The sequence below is a fragment of the Haliotis rubra genome, unplaced genomic scaffold (assembly GCF_003918875.1).
Source record: "Haliotis rubra isolate DU_JTF1 unplaced genomic scaffold, ASM391887v1 Scf858, whole genome shotgun sequence".
NCBI classification, from domain to species: Eukaryota; Metazoa; Mollusca; class Gastropoda; order Lepetellida; family Haliotidae; genus Haliotis; species Haliotis rubra.
Window position 1 is genome coordinate 212063 of NW_025767588.1, and position 27310 is coordinate 239372.

Genomic DNA, 27310 nt, shown 5'->3' on the forward strand with positions numbered 1-27310 from the left:
CTTCCTAATTTAACTGGCACTAATTGTGCTGACATGTTGCTTGGATGGTTATCGTAAATAATGAATTTTCGTATGAATTATTATTCCATGATACATGAATGAGAACCTTGAAATGGATACCTTCTGTTATGGGCAGCCGAGGTAATGTCATCATTAATTCAAAACTGGCACTGGAACGGACTTCTACGAATGCAATAATTCTGAATACCGAGTGAAAGCCTGTTTCACTGTAATTATGAAAAGAATACAAAAAGCACATTCAAGTTGATTTCTTTTAATCCAGTATGAAAAATATACAATATTTAAAACTATATGACAATGCAAAGAGATCCAATAAAAACTAAACGATACAATATACACCCACATTTTTACAGTTCTGTTGATTTCAAAGTTACCTCCCCTCCGTGAAGCCAATACAATAATGATCTTCATTAAAAGGAGTTACTTGCATCAAAAATGATACATAAACCTTTCACATAGACTTGTTATTTGTACCAATTCCACGTCTACAGCTGTAATGTGTCGGAATCTATTTATAGCAAACAACCATGTTGGGATTGCTCTTTTCTTTTCTCTCTTCTCAGGTGTACACATAAATAGACATATATGTACATCTTATTGTATCATGGTTTAAAATATAAACGTAAAAAACATGATCTGAATTTCGGCTTATCAATTGTAACTTATGTCAAGAAAATCTTTCAAGTGATCTCAAAACTCGTAAGTGCAGACTCCGCAGTCAGTGACTCTGATCTCCTGGTTGGGTCGCTGGTTCATCGCCTCCTGCTCCTCCATCTTGCGTAACGTCTCTGTGCCTTCGATCACCTGGCTGCAACATGCCCACATCAAAATCATCATTTTAATGCCATGAAAATGAGATAACCCATTTAACATGCCAATCATTGAGTGAAATACCAAACAGCATGTGTTGTCCATTGATGATCACTCGAACATGGACTAACCATTTGATAATGCCAATACTCTTACCATGCTTACTGTACCCTTCATAATGCCATCAATATGTACAAACCACTTTCTAACTAATCCTAAAATGATGCAATAAAGTTCGCTTAATTCTACACAAAAAATCCATGTTTGTATTTCAAATTACCAATACTGTGATGATAACTTTTCATATACGTGACATTCAGTGCGTATTCTTGATATGGGAGCATGAATAACTTTCCCAGCTTCAAAAAATGAAAGTAAATTGATGCGTATAAAAATCTAACCCGATATTTTCTCCATGCGTCACATTCACAACAATCAATATTTTGTTAATACTGGATAACAAAACAACCACCAATAATGACTGATTATTATCACATAACCACCTATCACGAGTTTGAACCCAAAACTTATAGCAAAGGGGGCGATAGAGTAGCCTAGTAGTTAAAGCGTCTGCTTGTCACACTGAAGACCTGGGTTTGATTCCCCACATGGGTACATTCTGTGAAGTCCATTTCTGGTGTCCCCTGCAGTGATATTACTGGAATATTGCTAAAAGTGGCGTATTAAACTAAACTCACTCACTATGGCAAAGACAATCAGTACCTCACGCTTTTTTACTTGTTGGTGATGGTGTTGGTGCATATGCTGATGATGATTATTAGTATAACAATTATATACTTGATCATTATGTATACTAGTGGTGGTCCGATTAATTGAAATAATTGAAGATTGGTCGGAGTGCCTAAACGACCAAGCAAGCGATTGTGTTTTCTCATAATCGAACACAAACAATTTTGGAACACTTGTTTGCATCAACAATATTTTACACAAGGTTGGTTTTGTCTGTGTCATTAAATTTACATTTCATAAGCACTACAAGCTCGTTCCAAGTCATGATTGAATTTATCTTAAAGAATCTAGGAAATCTGTGTTCCTAACATACTAATCATCCTTTAAATATGCGAAATTTGCCAATTGATTTTGTGCAATTTGCAAAAGACCCAATTGCAAATTACTACACGTTTTTTCTTTATTTTTTGTGTGTGCATTAACAAAGATAACAGGAACATTTGATAAATGACGCAAACCAATTATTTTCGATGATTGATAGGTTGTAATGAACCAATCATCAATTATGAGATTTTAACCAATTCCCAACACTAATGTACACGCAGAGCAAGTACCATTACTATCCATGTGAGTGGATCAGTGTGCATTCAATTTTGTATTCCCAACTCCCTGGGGAGTGTACAAGTATTGCCATGCTTTCACTCACCCAAATGCAACATATTTGGTATCCATCCATTTAGCTGGCTGGAGTGTGATGAAGAACTGGGAGCCGTTCGTGTGTCGATCGTTGTTGGCCATACTGACTATCCCTCGCTTGTTGTGGGGCACCGAGAAGTTTTCATCTGTAAATATATCGCCAACAGAGTTGCTGTATTAAAACATTAACAAGTCTGCAGTCACGGTACAAAATACACGGTACTGAAACCTGGACTTGGTTAGGCGATTGGCATAGCGACCAATTCACGGCACCTCTTGATGAATATTACAATTAATTCCTAACTAAAGGCTAATATAAAGGTAGCAATGATATAAATGTCTTGAAGCATTTCACTGTCATTGCTTATATGATGGTAATCCCCATTTCAGTCCTCATCTGACCATCGTATTGACCTTCTACACTCTGCAACCATGGACCAGCAGGGCACATCATGTCACTCCCCACTAATTACTAATGTTAAGGAGTACTGGTCACTCCGGGCTTGTTTAGTGGTTAAAGTGTTTGCTCATCATGCAGAAAACACTAAATTATCTACCCTTGGACTGAGGCAGCAAACAAACATACTAAGTTAGTGGTCTGTAGGTCAGACAGGTCATGAGAGTATACAAGGCAGGTCAAACATTAGATTTACCTTCAAAGACTGGCCCGAAGATAGACTCGCCTCCATTGCCTCGCCCATGGTAAATATCTGATGGAAAGTAAACAAATATAAGTGAATACATATCAACATTATACTTGGCCCAAAAGAAATTATGTACTGGATTTTGTCAACTGAATTTAGGGAGAATTCATAACTTATCCTCACCCCGACCCTAGCCATAGATTATGAACGGTCCCAATTACGTCTTGTGCTGAAATACCCAAAAGCACTTACCTAACCTAAGCAGAGCTATCAAATAAATCCACTGAGAGATAATTAGCATATCTGATACACATACGCACATTAGTGAGTATGATTTTACACAGCTTTTAGGAAACTTCCAGCGATATCATAGCTGGGGACTCTTATAAGAAATGGGCTTCACACATTGTAACCATGTGGAGATCAAACCCTGGTCTTTGAGTGAATGCTAACTAGCCACCACTGCCTGGCTATTCCACCGCCCAAAACTTAATAAGTTGGATAATATTTGAGGATCAAATTATCAGAACAGAATGACAGCTTGCCTTGATAAGCAGAAAATAATTAATTCCCCATTGTTTAAAGATGATCTTTTGCAACATTATAATGACATTTGTTTCTACCGAGTCTAAAATTGTGAGTCACAAGTATTAAGTGGAAATGATATTGTTGTCATGGCTGGCTGTAGACTCTTACAAAACGGTTGCTATGAGACAAGGTTTTGGTGAATGTGCAGTGGAATGAATTTAAACTTGCTGGAGTTATCTCCCTTTATTTCCTACAAAATATACAATCTCTTTGTCAAACTCTTCATGTTCCACTTCAAATGTAATATTAATCTGCTGCCAGGCTGCCAATGGCTCTAAACACCATTTTTTCAGAACATTTGTTATGCTATTATAAAGCACTGATATTAGCTAGGCTTACTAAACCAAACAGAATTTGAGTCAGACTTATTATATTCAAGGCTTCAGATCTGAATTGCAAAAATCTCAAAATGTCTTTTACTGAAGCAATTTTCAAAGGAGAGGGAGGCAAGTGGTTCTAAAATTGATAATTAAGTTCCAGTTTAACCTGTCAAAAATGAGCCTGTCATTGTAGAAAAAAACACAATGTTCCCTTTATTGGAGAGCTGAGTCACAGAGTATTGAAGTATTGAGAAGTTAAATTTTATTTCACAATTAAACTATTACCTGACCATCATGTAAAAAAGATTTTATGAAATTGTCCAAATAATACATTTCTTTATTTGTTTAGAAACAAAACTGACTGAACATCTGTTCGTGTTGGAAAATGTAGTCAGACATGAGTTACCTCCTCCTTGAATCCAGCCATTGGGAACGATTCTGTGGAACAAGGAATCCTTGTAAGAGAGCTTGTACCGAGTCTCAGGTGACTCGCCCTTCTCCCCTGTGCACAAGGCCTTGAAGTTGGCACACGTTCTGGGAACATCCTCTGTGAACAGCTACAATAGGAACGTTGCGATTAGTGCATTAGTCAGGACATCACTGGAAACATCAGCAACAGAATTATAACTAAACATCTTATAAAACAGTATAAACAACTATAAATCCATTAACCATTTTCACAAATACCTCACAGGAAAGAAAAGTTTTACATAAACATACGCAATTTCTGGCTCCTGCAAAAATTATAAACATCATAAACTAATAAAGATTTTCTTAGTCAAGTTTTTCTGGTCTTTTTTGACACATTAGGAAAATAGTTGAAACTACACAGAGTGAGTATGGTTTTATGACGCTTTTAGCAATATTCCAGCAATGTCATGGCTGGGGACACCAGAAATGGGCTTCACACATTGTACCCATGTGGGGAATCAAACCCAGGTCTTTGGCGTGACGAGCCAACGTTTTAACCACTTGGCTACCCCACCGGCCCTAATGTATATGAAGGCATGTTTTACTTACTTCTATAACTAATCTCCCAGCTGGTTCCTGGCCTATTTTTATATCCATGTACACAAAGTCATGCTGAAAATGCAACAAATAATATCATGTGAGACTGACATTTGTTTGAATGATCACATGCTTTTGTCTACAGTGATGATGTGTCAATAGTAACCTTGTTAATCTGAAAACCCACTTTTATGACAAATTATCACAGGAACATCTCCATGCATGCAAAGTAATTAATCCAGTCAGTTTTATGCATAACAGTCACATTACTTATTGAGAGTGAGTCATGGGAGTATCACCCACAATCTCAGGGGTGGAAATAACCCATTGCCAGACCCCCGAGTCCATTGTTTTTTTCTGTCGGGCAAGCAAATTTGTATATCACACTGTACCGATGTCCAGTTGATATTCCAATGTTAATTATGTTGTTTATTTAAAAAAGAAACAAGAAAACGGCCGGTATAGTGGAAAAATGATCAGGGCAAGTGATTTTACATGTGCCACTGTACCGGAGTACACTAGCAATTTTAAAGTTATTTCCACCCCTGAATCTAAGGCTGAATAAGGAAAAAATACACATATTAGGGATGGGTCATGTAAAAAATGGAAATTTGAAGATATAATTTTAAAATATGATTTTATAATTTGTAATATGGCAAACAGTTGGTGAGGGTAATTATTTTCAGAGCATCAAAACCCCCTAGCCCCTGCCCAGACCACCTGTAATTAATGACTGGTCCCTTATATATTTAATACTTGATATAAGAATTAACAGGAGGAAGGAATCATGTGCATATTCAGAAAAGAAGAAAGTTTAAATCCCACTAATAATAATAATAGTAACACTTGTAATGCGCATATATCCATGAAACTAAAACAGTATCATGGAGCTAGTATTTACGTTAGTTGAATTGAGGTGAGTTTTGTATCCCTCCTCAGTGAGTGTCTGATACAGAGGAAGCGGCCGGAATTCTTCAAAGCTGTAGTTGTCTTCGGCCCACAGGATGAAGTCGTCCGGTCCACCAATCAGTTGACCACTCACAAATGCTATTGCTTTGTCTTCAAATACCCACGCCTCACCCCTCAACTCCTGAAACAAATGGTTAGATATCTTCTGTGAATATGGTGGACTAAACTACACTGACAGCAATATTACAGTAATGATATTCATGGGATGTCAGGTTGATGATGTGTTTGTTTGTTGTTTAACTCCACGACGGTCTGTAAACAATCAAATCTGGACCAGTTAATCCAGTGACTGACATCATGAGTATCAATCTATTCAACTTGGAAACTAGTCTGTATCACAGTCCCTGAACCACATTATTTTCCCTTCTGCCTAGCCCTCCATGCAATGCTAAAGCCCTAAATGAAGCAAGTCTACATTTCCTCTGAATCTCTGGTCTCCCTTGGGCTCCTTTTCAATTTAAATGGGTTTATTTGTTACAATCAAATTATATATTCAAAGAATAAGCCTTAGTCTACTTGGAAACAATCACATTCACCAACGAAGCCGATCCCACCAGTCGCCTCTTATGACAAGCGTGGGTTGCTGTAGACCAATGGATCTTCACAGGTTGATGATGGGGGAAAGTCTGATGCAAGTCATACAAACCATCCATGTTTCTGAAGCCCAAGTCAAGCACAGATTATGACAAATAATCATAATCATGATAATCAGGGTAAATCTGTGATATATACCCATAATCATTGGACTGGAATATTTTTTTTGACCTGGAGACTCAGAACAATTTTAGTCTTACACTCATCACTGAATGACGAGTCTAGACATACCAAAATTCTCGCCAGTTTAGCAACTTTTACCATTTTGAAATCCTTTGTTCGCAATTCTCTTGCAGAACAAAGCTGCTTTTCATATCACAACTATATTTACACTTTACCTTTTTCTTTTCAGTAATGAAAATGTCCCAGTCAAATTCCACCATGCCATAAATAACTGGCGCTTCAAACACCTGTGAATCCTTCTCATACAAATCCTGGAAAGTAACAAAATGAAAATACATAATACTATTGTATCTGTACTATTTCTTCAAAATGGATAATAAAACTTGTTTTGAACACAAAACCAGGACATTAAATAAACAGGTGCACCCACAGAATACCGGACACCTACCAGCCATATTGTTTAGTGTCATGTCACCCTAACCCTAACCCTAACCCTAAACCTTACCCTAACCCTAAAGCTTACCCTAACCTTAAGTAAACTCTCGTGCTTTCAAAGATGTCAGAAGGTATCCGGTATTCTGTAGTCTTACCAAATAAACATATACCAGTACCTGTATGGATATTTCAGTAAGAATGCATTACACCGGACAGTGGCCTTCCGTAATATTCCATTATTCACAGCTTTGGTCAAGTTATTTTATTTATTAGGATAACTTTGAGGGTTTTAGGGTTAGGTTTAGGGTTAGGGAAGAATGTTAGCTAATCAAATACAGTAGGTATGTGACCAGTGTAATGAATGTGTACTGATATATCTTTTGTGCTGTTCAGTGAATGAATCAACTAAATGTTTCCGACATTTAAACCGGTGATATATAAGCCAAACCTTTAGAATTCTGCAGCAACCGTTGAGCTTTAGACACAAATCTGTCATTCAAATCACTGATTTCAAGCATATGGCATAAATATAGCATCCTGCAGCCTAACTGAGAACTCATAATAAATCCAGTCTGAAGGTTTCAAAAACATGCAAAGATGTGTGCATGATATTGCATAATCTGAGTCTACAAATGCAGACATGGACGTGATTTATATTTATCTAAACAGCAATTGAATATTCTCAAGTTCAGATGATAAAAATCAGATGTTTCGACATCAGTGTTCAACTGTTAGAAGTGTTGCCGTTGAACAGTTACTGTTATGATTCTAAGTTCTTGCTGATTCGCATATATTTATTCTTAAAATCTTTTTAAGGTAGTAATATAGATTTCATATTTAAATAAAATACATTTACAAACCTCTGCACAACATTTTGCTCTAACAAAATTGATATCATTCAGGAGACCAAAAACTTCGATCCTCATTGCTTCGCCGGACGCCATGATTGTTGTTGTCCTTGGAAACAATGGGCGGACAACTCTAAATTCCCCCCAGGGTTCACCTTGACAACTTCCTGTAAGGTCGAGTGAAAAAAGCGCACATAAAATAACATGGTCGCTACTTTGACAAGCGGTAGTTTTCGCACTTCCTTTCAAACACAAACAGAAGTAAGTATCCATTTATATTGTGTGCCTGAAATATTCCCTTAATGGGACTCCAGATTTCAGTTTTATTTATTAATATGAATATACATTAATTATGACACGGAGAAAAATTGCAGTACAACTGAAGTACAAACAAACAACTTATATAGGTAACTTTGTTAATTCTTTAAAAAAACACACCCCAAAACAAGAAATCAACAGCCTGTAAGCATTGTGATTTGGCCGTCGGTACTTCAATAGACAGTCAGTAGAATCACTCGTTCGTCCTGGGCAGACCTTTCTCGGAAACCCTTAGTAACACTCGAAAGGCAGCCATTGATGTCCACTCCCTGGGAGCTGAGTATTCCAGAATCGTAATGTTTCTGGGTTTTGACATTGTTCACGCTTTACCTGTGGTTGCGAATTTTCCCCCAGTAAAGTGACACGCAATGATAAGGGGGCTTCACTCACTCACCCATACACCCACCCATGTACTCGCTCACTCACTCACTCATTCATTCACTCACTCACCCACGCACCCATAGGCCCACCCATGTACGCGCTCACTCACTGACTCACTAATCGTTTACCTCACCCTGAATTCGCTCACTGCTGGTCTAGTGAGAATGTTGCCGGTTGCATTGTAGTGCAGGACTGCACACACTCACTCACTCACTCACTCACCACCAACACTCTCACTCAACACCAACACTCAATAGCCAACATTTAAAGCATACCCATAAAATACCCATACCATCCAGCAATTTATTTGGGAAAGTAAGACACTTGTCAGGGGCGCTTCTGTACGGGTGATACATCAAAGCCCCCGTTATCAGCTATATGAGATGGTATTACCCGGCTGTTGTGTGGCCGACACTCGGGTTAAACAGGGATCAGCAGCGGATCTATAGGTGAATTATGTTAGCAAACATTTACTCAAGTGCATTGGCCACATCATAACCAGCAGTCCCGATGCCCAAAAGTTGAAAAATAGGTTAGCCCGAAATCTGTAAGTAAAATAATGTGGTGTGAACCGTAAAGCAACTAAGAATTAAAACTTTACAAATCAAATCAAACCAAAGGTGAGGTGAAGTGAAATTGGGTTTATCGTCGTGCTTGAGAATATTTCGCTCATATGACGACGTGCATGCGCGTGTATGTGTATGTGCGGCTACTTGTACTAGCCCAGACTGAAGCTGGTTTTATAGTGCTAGCCCACTGAGATACCATGCCGCAGTGAAGCATGAATACCCCACTCAGACACATTATACTGACTCCGAGCCGACCAGTCCTTGTTGTACCCATTAATGCCGAACGCGAGGCAGGGACCAACAAGTACCATATTTTAACGTCTTTTGGTATGACGCGGTCGGGGATTGAACCCGCGACCTTCCGCTCTCCGGGAGGACGCTCTAACCACTACACCACGGAGGCGGTTTCAAACCAAAGGAATAACAATGGCACTATAAACTTGAGTGGCGGTACAGATTCAATAGCAGCATAAACACAATGACACTGCAGTATAAAGTCAGTGATGATGGTATTCACCTAGCTGTAATAGTATTCAGGCTTCCATGAGGGAAAGTGGTAGTGGTGGGGTGGGGGGATTGGAATGTGATGGTCGGGGGTGGTTTGGTTTCACCCATTTTGTTCTGGGGAGGTATAGGGGGTCATCAATTTTGTTTGCATGCACTGTGTTGGGCAGTCATTGAATTTGTACATGACAAGTAGTGGGTCACTTACTTTGTACATACCATTTTTGTGTGTGTGTGTGTGTGTGTGTGTGGGGGGGGTCATTCACATTGTACATGCTACTCAATAAAATCATCATCCCCCCACCCCCACCCCCACCACACACACATCTCCAACCTCCAACCCCTAAACCATCCAGCGCCATATCTATTCATCCATTCACTCACTTTTCTGTTCAACCTTCCACCCGTCCATTCAATCATTCATCTATTCGTGAAACCATCCACCGCACCGACATATCTCATCATCCCATCACTCACTTACCTATTTATCCATTCATTTATCTATCCATCATTTCTTCTACCGACCAGTCCTTTCAATCATTCATTCAGTCAGTCATCAAACCCCCCACTAAATTCAATCTGTTCATCCATACACCCACTCTCTCACATATGTATCCATCAAACCTTTCACCGGCAGGTCTATTCATTAATCCATCCATCTATCCACGCATTCTCTCACTCATGTATCCACCAATTCTTCAAATGACCTATCTATTCATCCATCCATTCAGTCACTCATTCATTCATCTTATCCATCAAGTCACCCATCGACTTAAACCAATTCACCCATTCCTCCATCCACTCACTTATCTATCAGTCAATTATTCCACCAACATCGATCCGTTTACCGATTTATCTATTCGCCGACTCAAAAACCAAGCAATCCATCTATCCACCAGTTCATCCATCTATCTATGCATTTACACAACCATCTCCGATATATTCCAGTCATCCCAAATGACAGAGACTTGAGGTTCTACTCCTGGACCGCAGTGACTTGTACCTTATACTGATGTTACAGTCGTGTCGTATTGAAGTGTTGTTTTACGCCACACGCAATATTCCAGCTACATGGCGGCGGGCTGTAAATAATCCAGTCTGGACCAGATAATCCAGTAATCAACACCATGAGCATCAATCTACACAATTGGCATACGATGACATGTGTCAACCAATCCAGCGAGCCTGACCACCCGATCCCGTTAGTCGCCTCTTACGGCAATCATAGGTTACTAAAGACCTATTCTAACCCGGATCTTCACGGTTAGAGAGTATTTGAAAGACTTAATATAATCCAGTGATAACATGCGAAAGGTACTGCATGGTGCGGTCTGTATGTTGATATGGTTGTCTGTAGCCTGCGACAGTGTGAACAATGGTTCCTCTTAATCCGATTGTCCTCAAATTTCATCAGAGATAATTTGGCCCACAATGCATCTCCACAGCACGTGTTCTTCAAAATCCTTTCTAAGTACCAGTGGCTAAGATTCACCTAACCCCAGGACCTGCACGTTGTACACAGATCTCTAGCCCTAGGACCTCCACGTTGTACACAGATCTCTAGCCCCAGAACCACCACGTTGTACACAGATCTCTAACCCCAGGACCACGACGTTGTACACAGATCTCTAACTCTAGGACCTCCACGTTGTACACATATCTCTAGCTCTAGGACCTCCACGTTGTACACATATCTCTAGCCCCAGGACCTCCACGTTGTACGCACTTTCTAACCCTAGGACCTCCACGTTGTGCACAGAGTTCTAACCCCAGCACCTCCATGTTGTATAGATCTCTAACCCCAGGACCTCCACGTTGTACACAGATCTCTAAACCCCAAGACCTCCACGTTGTACACAGATCTCTAACCCCAGGACCTCCACGTTGTACACATATCTCTAAACCCCAGGACCTCCACGTTGTACACAGATCTCTAAACCCCAGGACCACCACGTTGTACACAGATCTCTAGCCCTAGGACCTCCACGTTGTACACAGATCTCTAGCCCCAGGACCTACACGTTGTACACAGATCTCTAACCCCAGGACCACCACGTTGTACACAGATCTCTAACTCTAGGACCTCAACGTTGTACACATATCTCTAGCTCTAGGACCTCCACGTTGTACACAGATCTCTAACCCCAGGACCTCCACGTTGTACACACTTTCTAACCCTAGGACCTCCACGTTGTGCACAGAGTTCTAACCCCAGCACCTCCACGTTGTACAGATCTCTAACCCCAGGACCTCCACGTTGTACACAGATCTCTAAACCCCAAGACCTCCACGTTGTACACAGATCTCTAACCCCAGCACCTCCACGTTGTACACAGATCTCTAAACCCCAGGACCTCCACGTTGTACACAGATCTCTAACCCTAGTACCACACGTTGTACACGGATCTCTAACCCTAGGACCTCCACGTTGTACACAGATCTCTAACCCCAGGACCTCCACGTTGTACACAGATCTCTAACCCGAGGACCTCCACGTTGTACACAGATCTCTAACCCCAGGACCTCCACGTTGTACACAGATCTCTTAACCCCAGGACCTCCACGTTGTACACAGATCTCTAACCCTAGTACCCCCACGTTGTACACAGATCTCTAACCCTAGGACCTCCACGTTGTACACAGATCTCTAACCCCAGGACCTCCACGTTGTACACAGATCTCTAACCCCAAGACCTCCACGTTGTACACAGATCTCTAACCCCAGGACCTCCACGTTGTACACAGATCTCTAAACCCCAGGACCTCCACGTTGTACACAGATCTCTAACCCTAGTACCCCCACGTTGTACACGGATCTCTAACCCCAGGACCACCACGTTGTACACAGATCTCTAACCCCAGGACCTCCACGTTGTACACAGATCTCTAGCCCAAGGACCACCACGTTGTACACAGATATCTAACCCCAGGACCTCCACGTTGTACACAGATCTCTAACCCTAGTACCCCCACGTTGTACACGGATCTCTTACCCCAGGACCACCATGCTGTACACAGATCTCTAACCCCAGGACCTCCACGTTGTACAAATACCTCTAACCCCAGGACCTCCATGTTGTACACAGATCTCTAGCCCCAGGACCTCCACGTTGTACACATACCTCTAGCCCCAGGACCTCCACGTTGTTCACAGATTTCTAACTCCAGGACCTCCACGTTGTACACAGAGCTCTAACCCCAGGACCTCCATGCTGTATACAGAGCTCTTACACCAGGACCTCCACGTTGTACATAGATATCTAAACCCCAGGACCTCCACGCTGTATACAGAAATCTAACCCTAGGACTTCCACGTTGTGCACAGAGCTCTAACCCTAGGACCTCCACGTTGTACACAGATCTCTAAACCCTAGGACTTCCACGCTGTACACAGAGCTCTAAGGGTCACCTGTTTCCCGAGAGCTGTAATCCTAGGACACTTTTCTGTACAAAATCTACTCGAGGCTCAACAGAAATGATCCAACACAATATGCCCATGTCGAATGTTTCTGTATGAGCTGAGTATATACCTTCTATGCGTAAGAAATCTGCATCAACTCAGTAACACTGTCACCGGGTCAGAAAGGGCGCTGGCAATGGTTTTCCAACTGGTGTTAATTTGTTATAACAGAGGAAACCTTGGGATTAAACACAGCGGGCTAATCGCGAGCACTGTATCGATTCCCCAGAGTTCAATAGAGTTGTTCTTTACTTGACGATAAATGTATTAACCGCCACCCTTCGTTCTTTTACCCTCGAATATTTGAAACTCGTAAAGATAACGAACATCAATCACATATACATTGTTCATTTCAACTGACCCGTTTCTCTTCACACAATGAACAGCGTGGGGGGCACGACAGAGATTGTTCACCAGCCGGACTCACCCCTGAAGACTTGATAAGAAATAAACACGATATAGACAGCGTTTGAAGTGCGTTGACAGTATGAAGCCTGCGGTGATATATTGTCTGGTAATGAAATAAACATGCAATATACACCACAGGAACACGGACAGTACCTTGTTTCGATTAAAACAGACACATTGAGCCCAGAGCAAGCAGAAACACCATCCTGGAGTTGAAATTAGAACACATCTGTGACGTCATTCTATTCTTTTCAAAAGTGCTCCATTATTTGACTGGACAGCAACTAAATGCAATCGTAGCGCTACGATTGAGGAACGGGGCCCAACTTACGTCAACTTCTTTTTTGTGATGGACACTTCGGAGTATATTCTAACTCATTCACCTGATGAAGGAGTAAGAATATACACCCGAAACATCGTGTCCATCACAAAAAAGAAGCTGACATTCATGAAATTCTTGACTTTATGTGTGTCACTTCTAAAGGCCATTCAAAGACTCTGGCTAGTGACTGTTGGTTTTCACTGCCGTTGTTGCGCATGCGCGAAGCTCCATCGCGGGCTGAGCTTTGCAATGCATTGTACACCTCTTGTTCTTTTTTTCGTTTGAATTGAATATGGATGTGTTTTGACAAGGGGAATGTCCTCGTAGCTCTCAACCAAATATTAATATCAGTTTTTCAAATACTTTCAAACCATATATTGTTTGTTTGGTTGGTTGCTTTGCTTTACCCGCCGCGTACAATATTCCCGCTGTATGACAACGGTATGTGAATCACAGGGGCTTGTATTGCTGAAAATAATACGTCCTGGGTCCTACAAGAGTACACTGATATCCATATACATATATATCCTTCTTTATATGTATATGGATATCAGTGTACGCTTTATATGTATATGGATATCAGTGTACTCTTGTAGGACCCAGGACGTATTATTTTCAGCAATACAAGCCCCTGTGATGTGAATAGCCCAGTCGCGACCAGAAAAGCCATTGATTGACATCAAGAGCATCGGTCTACGCTGTTTTGAAATGTTGGCATCCAGGTTCCAGGTCTGCAAACTTACCCACTCGATTCTGTTAGTTCAACCTTATGACATAATAACGTCTGTGGTCTTCTGTGGGGTTTTTTCATTATCATGGCTGTGAGGTAGCCTAGTGGTTAAAGCGGTCTGTCCGGGTTCGATTCCCCACATGGGTACAATGTGTGAAGCCCATATCTGGTGTCTCCTATAGTGATATTGCTGGAATATTGCTAAACTGTAAACTAAACTCACTCACTCACTGTTCCATAACCACGACAAATGAATTACTTTAAAATTTATGCTCATGCCTGGTCTCTCACTTTCTGGTCGTTTATGTAAGATTTGTACAAGAGGCACACTAAAAAACCTTCAAAACAACATTAAACTTGTTTTAAACGATTGAAAACGACATTCATTACAGTAAACCCTATGAAGTTCTGAATCACTGGATTGTGTGGTCCAAACTTGATTTCTGTCACGCCGCCTCAAAATAGCTGGGATAATAGGTTCGGTGTTAAATAATAAACAAACACAGAAACCTCGCCAAAACAGCAATGTGACAACTATATAAAAGTTTCTTATTTTTAAATTTTGAATTTGATAGTCTGATTTTTCAGTTGGAATGACGCCGTTAGTCAGAGGTTTCTGCTGACGCCACTTGCTCCATGGCAACCGAAGCTGAACAATAAATACTAAATACGTCAAACACCGTTGTATCGAACATCGGTTTACTCGAACAATTTACTTTGGTCTTTTCAAACACAGTGTTTGACTGTAATGTAACATCTAAAGAATACGAGACCAGTGAGATTCGAGTTAGAATTGGTTTTCAGCAACCCATGCTTAGGGCTAGCGGGATCTCTGGTCAGGCTCGCCGACTTGGTTGACAAAGGTCACTTGCGTAGATCGATGATAATGCTGTCAATCACTTGATTGTCTGGTCCAGACTAGAATATTTACCAACTGTCACCACATAGTCGGAATATTGCTTTATGCAATAAACCACTAAACAACAAACAAAGCACTGAAATCTCAAGAATATTTCCCTGCTCTCCAACTCATTGGACTACCGACCAATATAATATGATTTTTTGGTGTTCTAAACAATCCAACAAATCTCGTTAACATGATCACCATATAAAATTACTATATTTTATCAATAACAATATAACACGTGACTTAATTCTTAACTAATAGTGGGACCGTTACATTGCAAAATCACAGTCTTAAAACCATTCAATACGCGTCGCTTTCTTTACTTCACTCTGATTGTATCACCAGTTCTCGAGAGTTCTAAAGCATAATTGCCCCTCGAAGCACATTATACAGACTATGGTAAAGAGTACATTTTGAGTCAGTTTACACATGATTGCCGTAAATTATCTGCCCCCCGCTGAGAACTGCTTTAACAACAAAAATCAATATCGCGTTATCGAACTAAATTCTGCTGAACGCCGATTATCCGTAGACAGTCAAACGGCCATTAGTTTACCATTAACTTTTAAAAAAGTGGAATAAGTCCATTAAACCCATAGCATAAATTAAAAACCGCCATTGTGGGAAGCTGAGCCACTGGTACATAGAAAGGATTTTGGAGAACACGTGATGTGGAGATGCATTGTGGGCCAAATTATCTCTGATGAAATTTGAGGACAATCGGATTAAGAGGAATCAATTTTCACACTGTCGCAGGCTACAGACAACCATATCAACATACAGACCGCACCATGCAGTACCTTTCGCATGTTATCACTGGATTATATTAAGTCTTTCACATACTCTCTAACCGTGAAGATCTGGGTTAGAATATGTCTTTAGTAACCTATGATTGTCGTAAGAGGCGACTAACGGGATCGGGTGGTTAGGCTCGCGATTGGTAGACACTTGTCATCGTAGAGCATTTGCGAAGACCGGCTTGACCACTGTTGCAGCGAAGTGAAAATTACCATCCTCGCCTTCGTTTGCTTCGTTAATGTCGGTGCCACTCTGTTTCGGTCCGGTCACAGTTGACTTGCACCATCTGCAGCACTGTTTCACTATACTGCAATATAGACCCGTTAGGACTGATCTTCAGTAACCCATGCTGGTTGTAAGAGGCGACTAACGGGATCGGGTGGTCAGGCTCACTGGCTTGGTTGACACATTTCATCGGTTCCCAATTGCGCAGATCGATGCTCATGCTGTTGATCACTGGATTGTCTGGTTCAGACTGGCTTATTTACAGACCGCCGCCATAAAGCTGGAATATTACTGAGTGCGGCGTAAAACTAAACTCACTCACTCCCTCACTCTCTAAACACCAACCCCCCACCACTGAATGAAGTGGTGGGCCGGTCCGTAATGTGCCACCGCGATGCCTCTATGCTGATGCCACTCTGCGCTTCATGGATACCTATTCCTTCTTAACTGGTTGTATAACAGGTTGTATTTTACTCTGTAACGACACATATATGTTTTTATTGCTTGATGATTTTACAGTTCATACAAACTTGGGTGGCATGTACAATATCAACGTAATGAAAGCTTGTGGTTGATATAGCTCAGAGTAAGAGCATGACTCATGACACTTTGTTTACACTTGGCTTACATCTTGTTTACGCTTGGCTTACTCTCGGCTTGCACTCAGTGCACACACTTGGTTTACACTTGGATTACATTTTGCTTACACTTTATTTACTAATGGCCTACACTTTGTTTACATTTGGTATACAGTTGGCTTACATTTGGCTGACACTTTGTTAACATTTAGCTTACACTTGGTTTACACATCGGCTTAAGGTTGGTGTACACATGGTTTACACGTCGACACACCTATACATTATTGCATGCATCTTTCCTGGTCAAAATCTGATTCATTATCTCTGTTGCTATGTTTGGTCATTAACAACCTCTTCATTTGCGTCGTCGTCTGCGTCATCATCTCCATCACAATCTTTGTCATCAACCACGCCTTCATCTACGGCGCCATCTCCATTTTTTTATTCTTCGCCATGATCTCCATCACCACCTGTGTCACAGACAACCTACTCCTCTACATCGCTATCTCAGTCAACATCTCCTTTTCCTCGTTCCTCCTTCATCTGTACCATCAACTCCATCACCATCTTCCTTGTCGGCATCATCTCCATTTTCCTCGACGCCATGGTCTCTGTCACAATCTGTCAACCTATGTACCGGTGGAAACTCCAGTCCTTGTAATTCATCCTAAAGATCCAGGGCGGTGGGGTGGGATAGTCTTGTAGTCAAAGTTTTCGTTTGTCAAGCCAAAGGCCCGGGTTTGATTCTCTATATGAGTACAATATGTGAGCACGTTTCTGGTTTCTTTATGACGCTAATAATGCATACCGGTGCCCTCTCTACAGTCAGATGAACAAGGATACGAAGCGCGGGAGTGCCGCCTTCATTACATGCTCCAACATATCCATCTGCTTGGATTGTTCACAGCATCCAGCATGACAGCTAATGGAAGCTGTGAAGAATCCGGTCAGGACCAGAAAAACCAGTGATTGATATTATAAGCATCGATCTTGTTCGAAGACCCAAGTAAAGCAAATGATGGTGCCTGACCACCCTATCAATTAAAGCTTCTCTTACTACCAGTAGAGATGGTTAGTTGCCGCTCTCAGCAATATTCCAGCTTTATGGCGGTGGTCTGTAAATAATCGAGTCTGGACCAGACAATCCAGTGATCAACAGCATGAGCATCGATCTACGCAACGACAGGTATAGATAGGTGGGAATGAATTTCCCCACTGGTGGCCTTATGTGAACTCAAATATGGTCCTTCTTCAGTTGAAATACCTTTTCTTACCCCACTATGTCAACACCTTGAGGGGCGGTGGGGTAGCCTAGTGGTTAAAGCATTGGCTCGTCACGCCGAAGACCGGGGTTCGAATCCCCACATGGATACAATGTGTGAAGCCCATTTCTGGTGTCCCCCGCCGTGATGTTGCTGGAATATTGCTAAAAGCGGCGTAAAACCAAACTCAGTCGGTCAGTCAAGACCTTGAACATGATCATTTAATTAAAGTCCAGACAACTGTGTATAAATCTACGATCGAGGTATTCAAGACACCCTTAAATTGATTCAAATTTCAATAATGTCTTTCGTGGTATTCCTGTCATCCCCACACAGGACCATTAAATGATCACGATGCCAACCTGGGTGGTAACGGTGATTGTTGTCACTGACATAGAGTTTACAGCAAGATGCATACATCTGACTAAATACACCTACCCCCTTGCTGGCTTCGGAACATTTAAGAAGCCGTGCAGCGAGCATTAATATCTTACTCCCAGGTCCGAATCTGCATAAAAATAATGATAATCCAATACAAACCACATTATCGATCGTTTGCCTGAGGATGATTTGATAAGGGGTCACGTCGTATTAACCTGGCAGTTTAATGTGAACAATGCGAGCAGTCATGGATAGATGTTGTGGAACATGTTCGATTTTACGTCGCAACATCTTCATAGTAAGCACATGAAATCACCCAAAGGCTCCCCGAGGCTGTTATACTCAATAAACCCGTCACAGTTGTGCACACAAGCAGAAGCCAAGCACACAATTAATCAGAAATCGATCTCCAGTTCCTAACCACTGTGGAGACTGTAAGTTAACACCAGCGATTCATATCCATCCCAGTCGATCAGATCAATATATGAAAATTGAGAAATACTGGATATCGATATGAATGCTGATCATGCGATCTATTTATACACTATCTCAGTTAGGCGTAACCCACTCCAAACTACCTTCCTGGCTGGAAACGTTTGAGAGGGTATCTAAGCGTTGGGGAGATCTTTCAGGGGATCGTATACTTTCTCCACCAGGGCTTAACGTTCCCGCCAGGTGAACCTTTTAGTTCCCTGTATCCCGGAGACACACCACGTTGTTAAGCCGCTTTCGAGAGCAGATGTAAATCGCCAACAGCAGGGAGTGCACGCACGTCAATCGCCTTCCCCGACATTTGTCGTCTGCTGACAGCAGCGCGCGCTTTGTCATGGAGCAGACGACATGTTAGGAGTTGGGAGATAGGCTGTGCGATAGCGTGTTCATCTTGATAAACCCCGTACTTACCTTCACCAGGTACGTTTTTTAACATTCTTGCGTATTCTGAATTCCGTTTGATTTGGTTTATGTTTTTATTTGGGACAGTGTTTCTTTCTTTTAATTTGGGACAATTTTGTGTATGGAAGTGGGGCTATGTTAGACAATACAGGATTTGTTTATGGTGACGTTGAAGTGTAGAGAAAACATGTGATGACGAAATGCTGTAGATGATTGTGAAATTATTTCTTGGACGTATACAAAAACACGTCTCAGTGGGGATTACGTCGCAGAATAAATCTGTAGACAATATCTGTATGTGAATGGTTCCTGGATCGAGTGGGTCGGTGTAGCAGTGGGAAGTTTGGCCTGGGTGATTGTATGTGATCGTGTCTGAAAACTGGCCTATCACAGCCTACACTAGTGGTCAAGACTTAAACAGTTATATACAACCATTGAGCTGCAAAATATATTCACTCACTCACTCAAAGAACATCCACCCACCTACTCACCCACCCATTCTAGCGCTCGTTCAATTACATCCTCCATACCCTTGTGCATCTCCTAAAACAAAAAATATTTCGGTAACCAATGACAACAGTTTGGGTTTATAACAAAGTTCAACAGATTTAACATTTGAAATACAATCCAATCTCTTTGTCTTCCAGGCAAATCTAAGGCTATCGAAGGACAACAGGAAAGATTTAGCGTATAACCCTAGCTTTCTGGCCAACCTACCAGAAGGCAACAAATAGACCGTCAATACGTGCACGCTATAGTGTTTATGTTCATTTGTGCTGGGCAATAATAGCTAGCACGACACCAAGACCAACACGCAAGCTTCAAGTTCAATTAGTTCTCTGACCGCTGGATGATAATGTTTAAGACGCACTGAATTCCACGTTGTGGTGAAAAACCATGTCCATTGAGGAAAACAGGTAAATAGAAACGGGTAACGATTATTTTTATTGGCTTGACTGTCAACGAAGGCGTGACTGACAGTGTATCCGTTCGTTTCTGGACATTGAAATTGTTCAAGTAAAAAGCTAAACACCCTTTCCTAGATCGAAAATGGCGGACAGGTTGGCAGTGACCAATAGGACATCCCGACGGAGAGGGACGCTGAAGAGATTCACCACAGTTAACAACGGAGCAGTGGCTCAGACAGGAAGCAGGAGACCCGCTCAGGAGAACAGGTCCGATACCTCGGAGAACCGCCAAAAGCGGGTCAGCCTCCACGTGGAGAACACTTACAGGATGCAGCCTTCATCGGAGGAGCGGTTCTCCGTGACAAAGATGGAGAACCTTATGTCGGAAATACTGGACAGCAGACTCAAAGACACTACGTACAATGGCGAAAAATGTTCTGAATTGGCCAAAGAGCTTGTATGTACCATTATTGCAAAAACTAAGGAGTTCCAGTGGCAGAGGTATAAGCTGGTTGCTCAGGTCCATATAGGCCAGAATGACAGTCAGGCGGTTCAAGTCGCCAGCAGGTGTATCTGGGACCCTAGTTTGGACAGCTATGCCTGTGTCTCATACAAGAATACTTCTCTGTTTGTTGTTGCATCTTGCTACGGGATATACTTTGAGTGATGAGTGATCAGATATTTATTGCAATATTTATATGGTATTTGATTATAGGGCATTGTTTCAATGCTATCTTCATGATTCCATCATCTATGAGCTGTCATCTCTTGGACTTGGTTTCGGCTTCATAAAGACTTACTTATGTGAAGACGGAAATGGGAATAAAGTAAAATTCACTATCATTATTATGTATTGTGGTATATATGGAGTCTCTGCATTAAGTGGAACTAATTATACAGTCCCGACCAAAAATAGGCATGTGTTTATATGAATAACTGTTAATTAGTGAAGGTTATCTGATTTTGCCCCAGGTGTCACGCGTTATGAAGGAATCAAACTCGTTGAAACGTTTTGCTAACACTGATCAAACAACCATTGGGTAACAGTCGCATAAAATCTTTTAAATCTTCGAAGAAAGAGCATGCTGGACTGTACGTAAAAATGTTTGCATATTGTTCAAACTAAAAGGACAGTTGACTGCTGAATAATGGGCGTCGTCCCTGTAGTCATACAGTGTTGCAGATAATGTATTGTTCCTCCGTTTGCATGGACCTATTTACTAAATAGATCAGCGAGTTTAATTGATTCCTAATATTTCGAGACCATGTGGGTAAGGGGGCGGTGGGGTAGCATAGTGGTTAAAGCGTTCGCTCGTCATGTAGAAGGGCAGGGCTCGATTCCCCACATGGGTACAATGTGTGAAGCCCATTTCTGGTATCCTCCGCCCTGATGTTGCTGGAATATATCTAAAATCGGCGTAAAACGCAGCCCACTCACTCACTCATGTAAGTCACTGAAGGTGGACTGGCTATTCATGGTTACTGGACGCTACCAGATCATCGAAATACCTGATGCTTCCAGTACATTTCTTGTGTTTCGATTTTATCATTCCTGGAAATTTAGATTCATTATGCATAAACAGAGATGAGAAAGGAGCACAGTTGTTGCCAGACGGATACTTTGCAAACTATTTTGACCTAAATTCTTCAGGAATCTGTTGCGAAGTCCAACATTTCACAGACTGCTTCAGTCTCATAAATCTTCGAATGACAATTGCCTCCAGTATGTTGATCGCGTTTAGTAAATCCAAAACGTCAATGCAAAAAGAATGCCTACACCCCCTTAAATAATTCCAGTTTGTTGGCCAAAGAGCTGTGAAAGTCATATGAATGTACCACTGAAAATCTGTGATGGTGTCTTCACCGTACCGGTAGCACCCGCCATTCACCCATTTTGCCTGAAAAGTAAGTATTTACACCCGACGTTACACAGCAGTGCTCCTGACATGTGAAACCAGACAATCAAGTGATCGATGAAAATCCAGTTCTTAAATGACCAATGGACCAAGGAATGACATTTTCAAAACAGTTTGTCGTTTGAAAAGATGGATCTTGGTTCTTTTCTGAAGTTTTCTGAACTTTTAAGATAAGATGTGTCAATTACAGTGAAACCTGCCAACACCGGCACCTGTCTAATCCGGCACACTGTCAAAACCGGCATAAATTTTTGGTCCAGCCATTTTACAACGATATTATGATCATTAAACCATTGTCTAATCCGGCACCTGTCTGTTCCGTATTCCGGCACAAGCCATTTTAACTGTAATTAACACTGTCTAAACAGGCCGGGGTATGAGCATAGGTATTATAGAGATAAGGAGATTGACGAGTGTCAATGGCAGCCATGTTGTAAAATAATTGTCACTGTCTAATCCGGCACCATGTTTAAACCGGCATTTTATTTCGGTTCCGGTTTAGACAGGTTTCACTGTATGTTTATTTTAACCCGCAAGAAATTGAAATGTTTGTTTGTTTAACGCCAGTTGTATGACGGCGGTCTGTCAGTACAAGTACAAGTACAAGTCTAGACATCATTGACATCATGAGATACGATGACAGAGCATGTGTTTATGAATTACTATAAAATAGTGATGATACCAGGTGCTCGCGAAAAGGTATCCCGTATCCCGCCTCACTGGAGGCACCCGTCATGAACATAAGCAATTGCAAGTCAAATATTCACCTGAAAAATGTCAAGAACGCATTGTACAAGTTAAAATAGTAAATTGCATTGGACATCATGTTTGCCAATGATGCATCGAGCACGTTGAAATGGGATGACAAGAAGTCTTGTAATACACTGCAACATGACGACTGGATGTGGATCCAGTGAGATGTATTTACTGTTTATGGCTTATCTGGTCGAGGAAGAAAGGAAGCTGAACGCATACAACAAAAACGTATGAATTGTCAGATGAAAACAAGTTGTAAGTTCGGAAATTCCCAGCCACGAAGTTCTCCAAGCATTATGCAGTTCATAGCAATTCAGTGTTATTCCATCTAACAACCATATCATGTTAAGTGAGAGAGTGGCAATGTAAATATGGTCAACTCAAGCATCCATTAATATACTCAAGGGTAAAGTTATTGTGACACAAAAACATTCAGAATCATTTTGCAGCAGCGAATGAAATTTTACTACACGGAAAGACAAACACTTTAATCAAATCTTTGAAGGGCATTTAGAAGTGGAAAGCGTAAGGAAAGCAAGATTTATGAACTTCTTTATTGTGAATAACACCACGTTTCTGAGTGTATGCTTGACGAAGGAGCAATGCTCACCTGATGAAGGAGCAAGCATACACCCCGAAACGTCGTCTTATTCACAATAGAGACGTTGAGATCCATAAATCTTGCTTTTCTTAAATTATTTTAATGCATGGTAACAATCAACGTCTGTCAACGGCAAATGAGGAACGATACAAAAAAGGGGTATCAACCAAGTTCACATTGTCAGTAGCGAGAGTGTCCACCTCGTGCAATGGCGGATCGGGGGTGAGGGGTGGGTGGGGGGTCCTTTTGAAAATAACTAAAGACCACATTGAAGTTAATGTTTAGCATTGGCGGAGCAAAGGGGGTTCACCCACCCCCCTTTGAAAATTCCAGGATCCGCCTATGTCGTGCATGGATGCATCTGGCATCCTTGCCTCATGAGGCCACTCACTACACGTGGATGAAGTCTTGAGGATGATAATTCCGTATCCGAGGAAGGATTTGGCGGAGTTCCTGAAACGTTGTTGGATTCGGGTAGTGTCGTAACCGACGTTCCATTTCATTCCAGGCGTGTTCAACGGGCAACAAAGCAGGGTATCTTGCGGTCCGGGGCAACACGTTGATATTGTTGGTATTAAGGTACTGGTCTGGTATCATTGTGTTGAAGCGTCACCGCATGGTCGTTCTGTTGCAAAAACCGTGAGGCGGTCTTTTGTAAATCTCGTCTCAGTATCTCACAGCAATAAAGTACCCCTCAATCACAAACATTGGCACCCTTGCCGCAGCTGGTATCCCACCCATGAGAGCCTCTGGGTATATAACATCAGTAATTTGTCGAGGGACGGGCTGGGACCGATCTGCGAAACAGTTCTGAATGCGACAAGCAAACGATTTACCCACCGAGCTACCAACTGCCTTTTATGAATACACCATCAGTGGAATTTGTGTGTAAATCATTTAAAGACAGTTCACTCTGACAGTTGTGAAAGTTGACAAAGTAAAACACCACAGCTACGTAAACATTCACTGTAACTTAGATAATTCTGCCCTTGCATACACTCAATGGACCCATATATCATCTTTTACACCATCGACAACCAATGTATAACTTCCCCTGAGTGGACCCATCGTCAGTCTAGGCGGACTGTTGCTCAGAAGCACTGTCAGATATGAGTAATGACCCATTTGGAGGGTGTGTTCCATTACAAGCTTTTATTATTCTCGAAAAAATGTACCTATTGATTGCTGTTGGTTATAAGGTACCCTGCCCGCTTAATGAGTCTTCGTTGATGTTTGTTCTGGTGTAATACTGGATAGTACAGGTGTTAATGATATTCGGGATGCACCTAGTGGCAGTTTGATAAGAGACATACCTGACGTGTCCGTGAGGCTATCGACTCTAGGATCTAATCTCCACTGATCAATTAGCGTGTGAGCATTACTAGACGTGCAGCGGTGCCTGTAGAGCTGTGTGCAACACACTGGGTGAATACAGGCTATAAATGACAAGGGGTTACGGTGACATCTGTGTACATTATAATATACGGGCGTGTGGTTACGAGAATGACATTTCAGGGGTTAACACCTAATTTGAGACTGTAACAAGAACGATAATATACCGTTGATATATTTACCGTACTGATGGTACAGGGTCGAATATTTACTGTTATAACATTTACAGCACTGCTGGTACAGGGGCGAGTATTTACTGTTATAACATTTGCCGTACTGCTGGTACAGGGGCGAATATTTATTCTTATAACATTTACCGTACTGCTTGTACAGGGGCGAGTATTTACTGTTATAACATTTACCGTACTGCTGGTACAGGGGCGAATATTTACTGTTATAACATTTACCGTACTGCTGGAACAGGGGTGAATATTTATTCTTATAACATTTACCGTACAGCTGGTACAAGGGCGAGTATTTACTGTCATCACATTAGCCGTACTGCTAGTACAGGTGGCGAATATTTATTCTTATAACATTTACCGTACTGCTGGTACAAGGGCGACTATTTACTGTTATAACATTTACCGTACTGCTGGTACAGGGGCAAATATTTATTCTTATAACATTCACCGCACTGCTGGTACAAGGGCGAGTATTTACTGTTGTAACATTTACCGTACTGCTGGTACAGGGGCGAATATTTATTCTTATAACATTTACCGCACTGCTGGTACAAGGGCGAGTATTTACTGTTATAACATTTACCGTACTGCTGGTACAGGGGCGAGTATTTACTGTTATAACATTTACCGTACTGCTGGTACAGGGGCGAGTATTTACTGTTAAGACATGTGCCGTACTGCTGGTACAGGGGCGAGTATTTACTGTTATAACATTTACCATACTGCTGGTACAGAGGTGAATATTTATTCTTATAACATTTACCGTACTGCTTGTACAGGGGCGAGTATTTACTGTTATAACATTTACCGTACTGCTGTACAGGGGTGAATATTAACTGTTATAACATTTACCGTACTGCTGGTACAGGGGTGAATATTTATTCTTATACCATTTACCGTACAGCTGGTACAAGGGCGAGTATTTACTGTCATCACATTAGCCGTACTGCTGGTACAGGTGGCGAATATTTATTCTTATAACATTTACCGTACTGCTGGTACAAGGGCGAGTATTTACTGTTATAACATTTACCGTACTGCTGGGTACAGGGGCGAATATTTACCGCACTGTTATAACAAGGGCGAGTATTTACCGTTGTAACTGGTACTGCTGGTAGGGGCGAGTATTTACTGTTATAACATTTACCGTACTGCTGGTACAGGGGCGAGTATTTACTGTTATAACATTTACCGTACTGCTGGTACAGGGGCGAGTATTTACTGTTATAACATTTACCGTACTGCTGGTACAGGGGCGAGTATTTACTGTTATAACATTTACCGTACTGTACAGGGCGAGTATTTACTGTTATGGTACAGGGCGAGTATTTACTGTTTGCCGTACTGCTGGTACAGGGGCGAGTATTTACTGTTAAGACATGTGCCGTACTGCTGGTACAGGGGCGAGTATTTACTGTTATAACATTTACCGTACTGCTGGTACAGGGGTGAGTATTTACTGTTAAGACATTTGCCGTACTGCTGGTACAAGGGCGAGTATTTACTGTTAAGACATGTGCCGTACTGCTGGTACAGGGGCGAGTATTTACTGTTAAGACATTTACCGTACTGCTGGTACAGGGGTGAGTAGTTACTGTTAAGACATTTGCCGTACTGCTGGTACAGGGGCGAGTATTTACTGTTAAGACATGTGCCGTACTGCTGGTACAAGGGCGAGTATTTACTGTTATAACATGTGTTTCTTGGTATGTATGTAGCAATGTTTTAACGAACGTTGTAATGACTGAATGTATAAACATATTTGAAAGAGATCGAAACCTTCTCTCCCCTAATGTTCGAAGCGGAGTTAATCATAACCCACTCATTTGTATCATTTAGAATACTGCGCAGACCTCCCCTCAACGTTAGTGTTATGTACTGTACTATGCTGAACTAAACTGTAGTGTGCTGTACTGTATTGTGCTGTGCTGTGCTGTGCTGTGCTGTGCTATGATATGCTGTGTTGTGCTGTACTTTGCTGTGCTGAACGGTACTGAACTGTACTGAACTATGCCGTGTTGTGCTGTACTGAACTATGCCGTGTTGTGCTGTACTGAACTATGCCGTGT

The 27310-nt window shown here is 41.6% G+C and overlaps 2 protein-coding genes across 2 annotated transcripts; one reads left to right on the forward strand and one right to left on the reverse strand.

The window, feature by feature from the left end:
- Positions 1-258: 258 nt before the first annotated feature.
- Positions 259-7871, reverse strand: LOC124262839 (probable inactive peptidyl-prolyl cis-trans isomerase-like 6). The gene is made up of 8 exons (XM_046697406.1): positions 7759-7871; positions 6679-6774; positions 5679-5867; positions 4790-4852; positions 4176-4326; positions 2871-2927; positions 2228-2363; positions 259-829 (listed from the first exon to the last, which is right to left on the reverse strand). The coding sequence occupies exons 1-8, from the start codon at positions 7840-7842 to the stop codon at positions 712-714; spliced, it is 894 nt and encodes a 297-aa protein (XP_046553362.1). The 5' UTR covers positions 7843-7871; the 3' UTR covers positions 259-711.
- An 11291-nt stretch (positions 7872-19162) lies between these two features.
- LOC124262840 (dynein light chain Tctex-type 5-B-like) lies at positions 19163-21234 on the forward strand. The gene is made up of 2 exons (XM_046697407.1): positions 19163-19501; positions 20131-21234. The coding sequence occupies exon 2, from the start codon at positions 20534-20536 to the stop codon at positions 21056-21058; it is 525 nt and encodes a 174-aa protein (XP_046553363.1). The 5' UTR covers positions 19163-19501; positions 20131-20533; the 3' UTR covers positions 21059-21234.
- Positions 21235-27310: the final 6076 nt, after the last annotated feature.

Excerpts from the sequence above, each read along its gene's own strand:
- LOC124262839 (XM_046697406.1), bottom strand. The coding sequence starts at position 7,842 with ATGGCGTCCGGCGAAGCAATGAGGATCGAAGTTTTTGGTCTCCTGAAT. Across the intron at positions 6,775-7,758 it reads GAGCAAAATGTTGTGCAGAG|GATTTGTATGAGAAGGATTC; the intron begins GTTTGTAAATGT and ends GTTACTTTCCAG. Across the intron at positions 2,928-4,175 it reads TGGCTGGATTCAAGGAGGAG|ATATTTACCATGGGCGAGGC; the intron begins GTAACTCATGTC and ends ACTTTCCATCAG.
- LOC124262840 (XM_046697407.1), top strand. The coding sequence starts at position 20,534 with ATGGCGGACAGGTTGGCAGTGACCAATAGGACATCCCGACGGAGAGGG.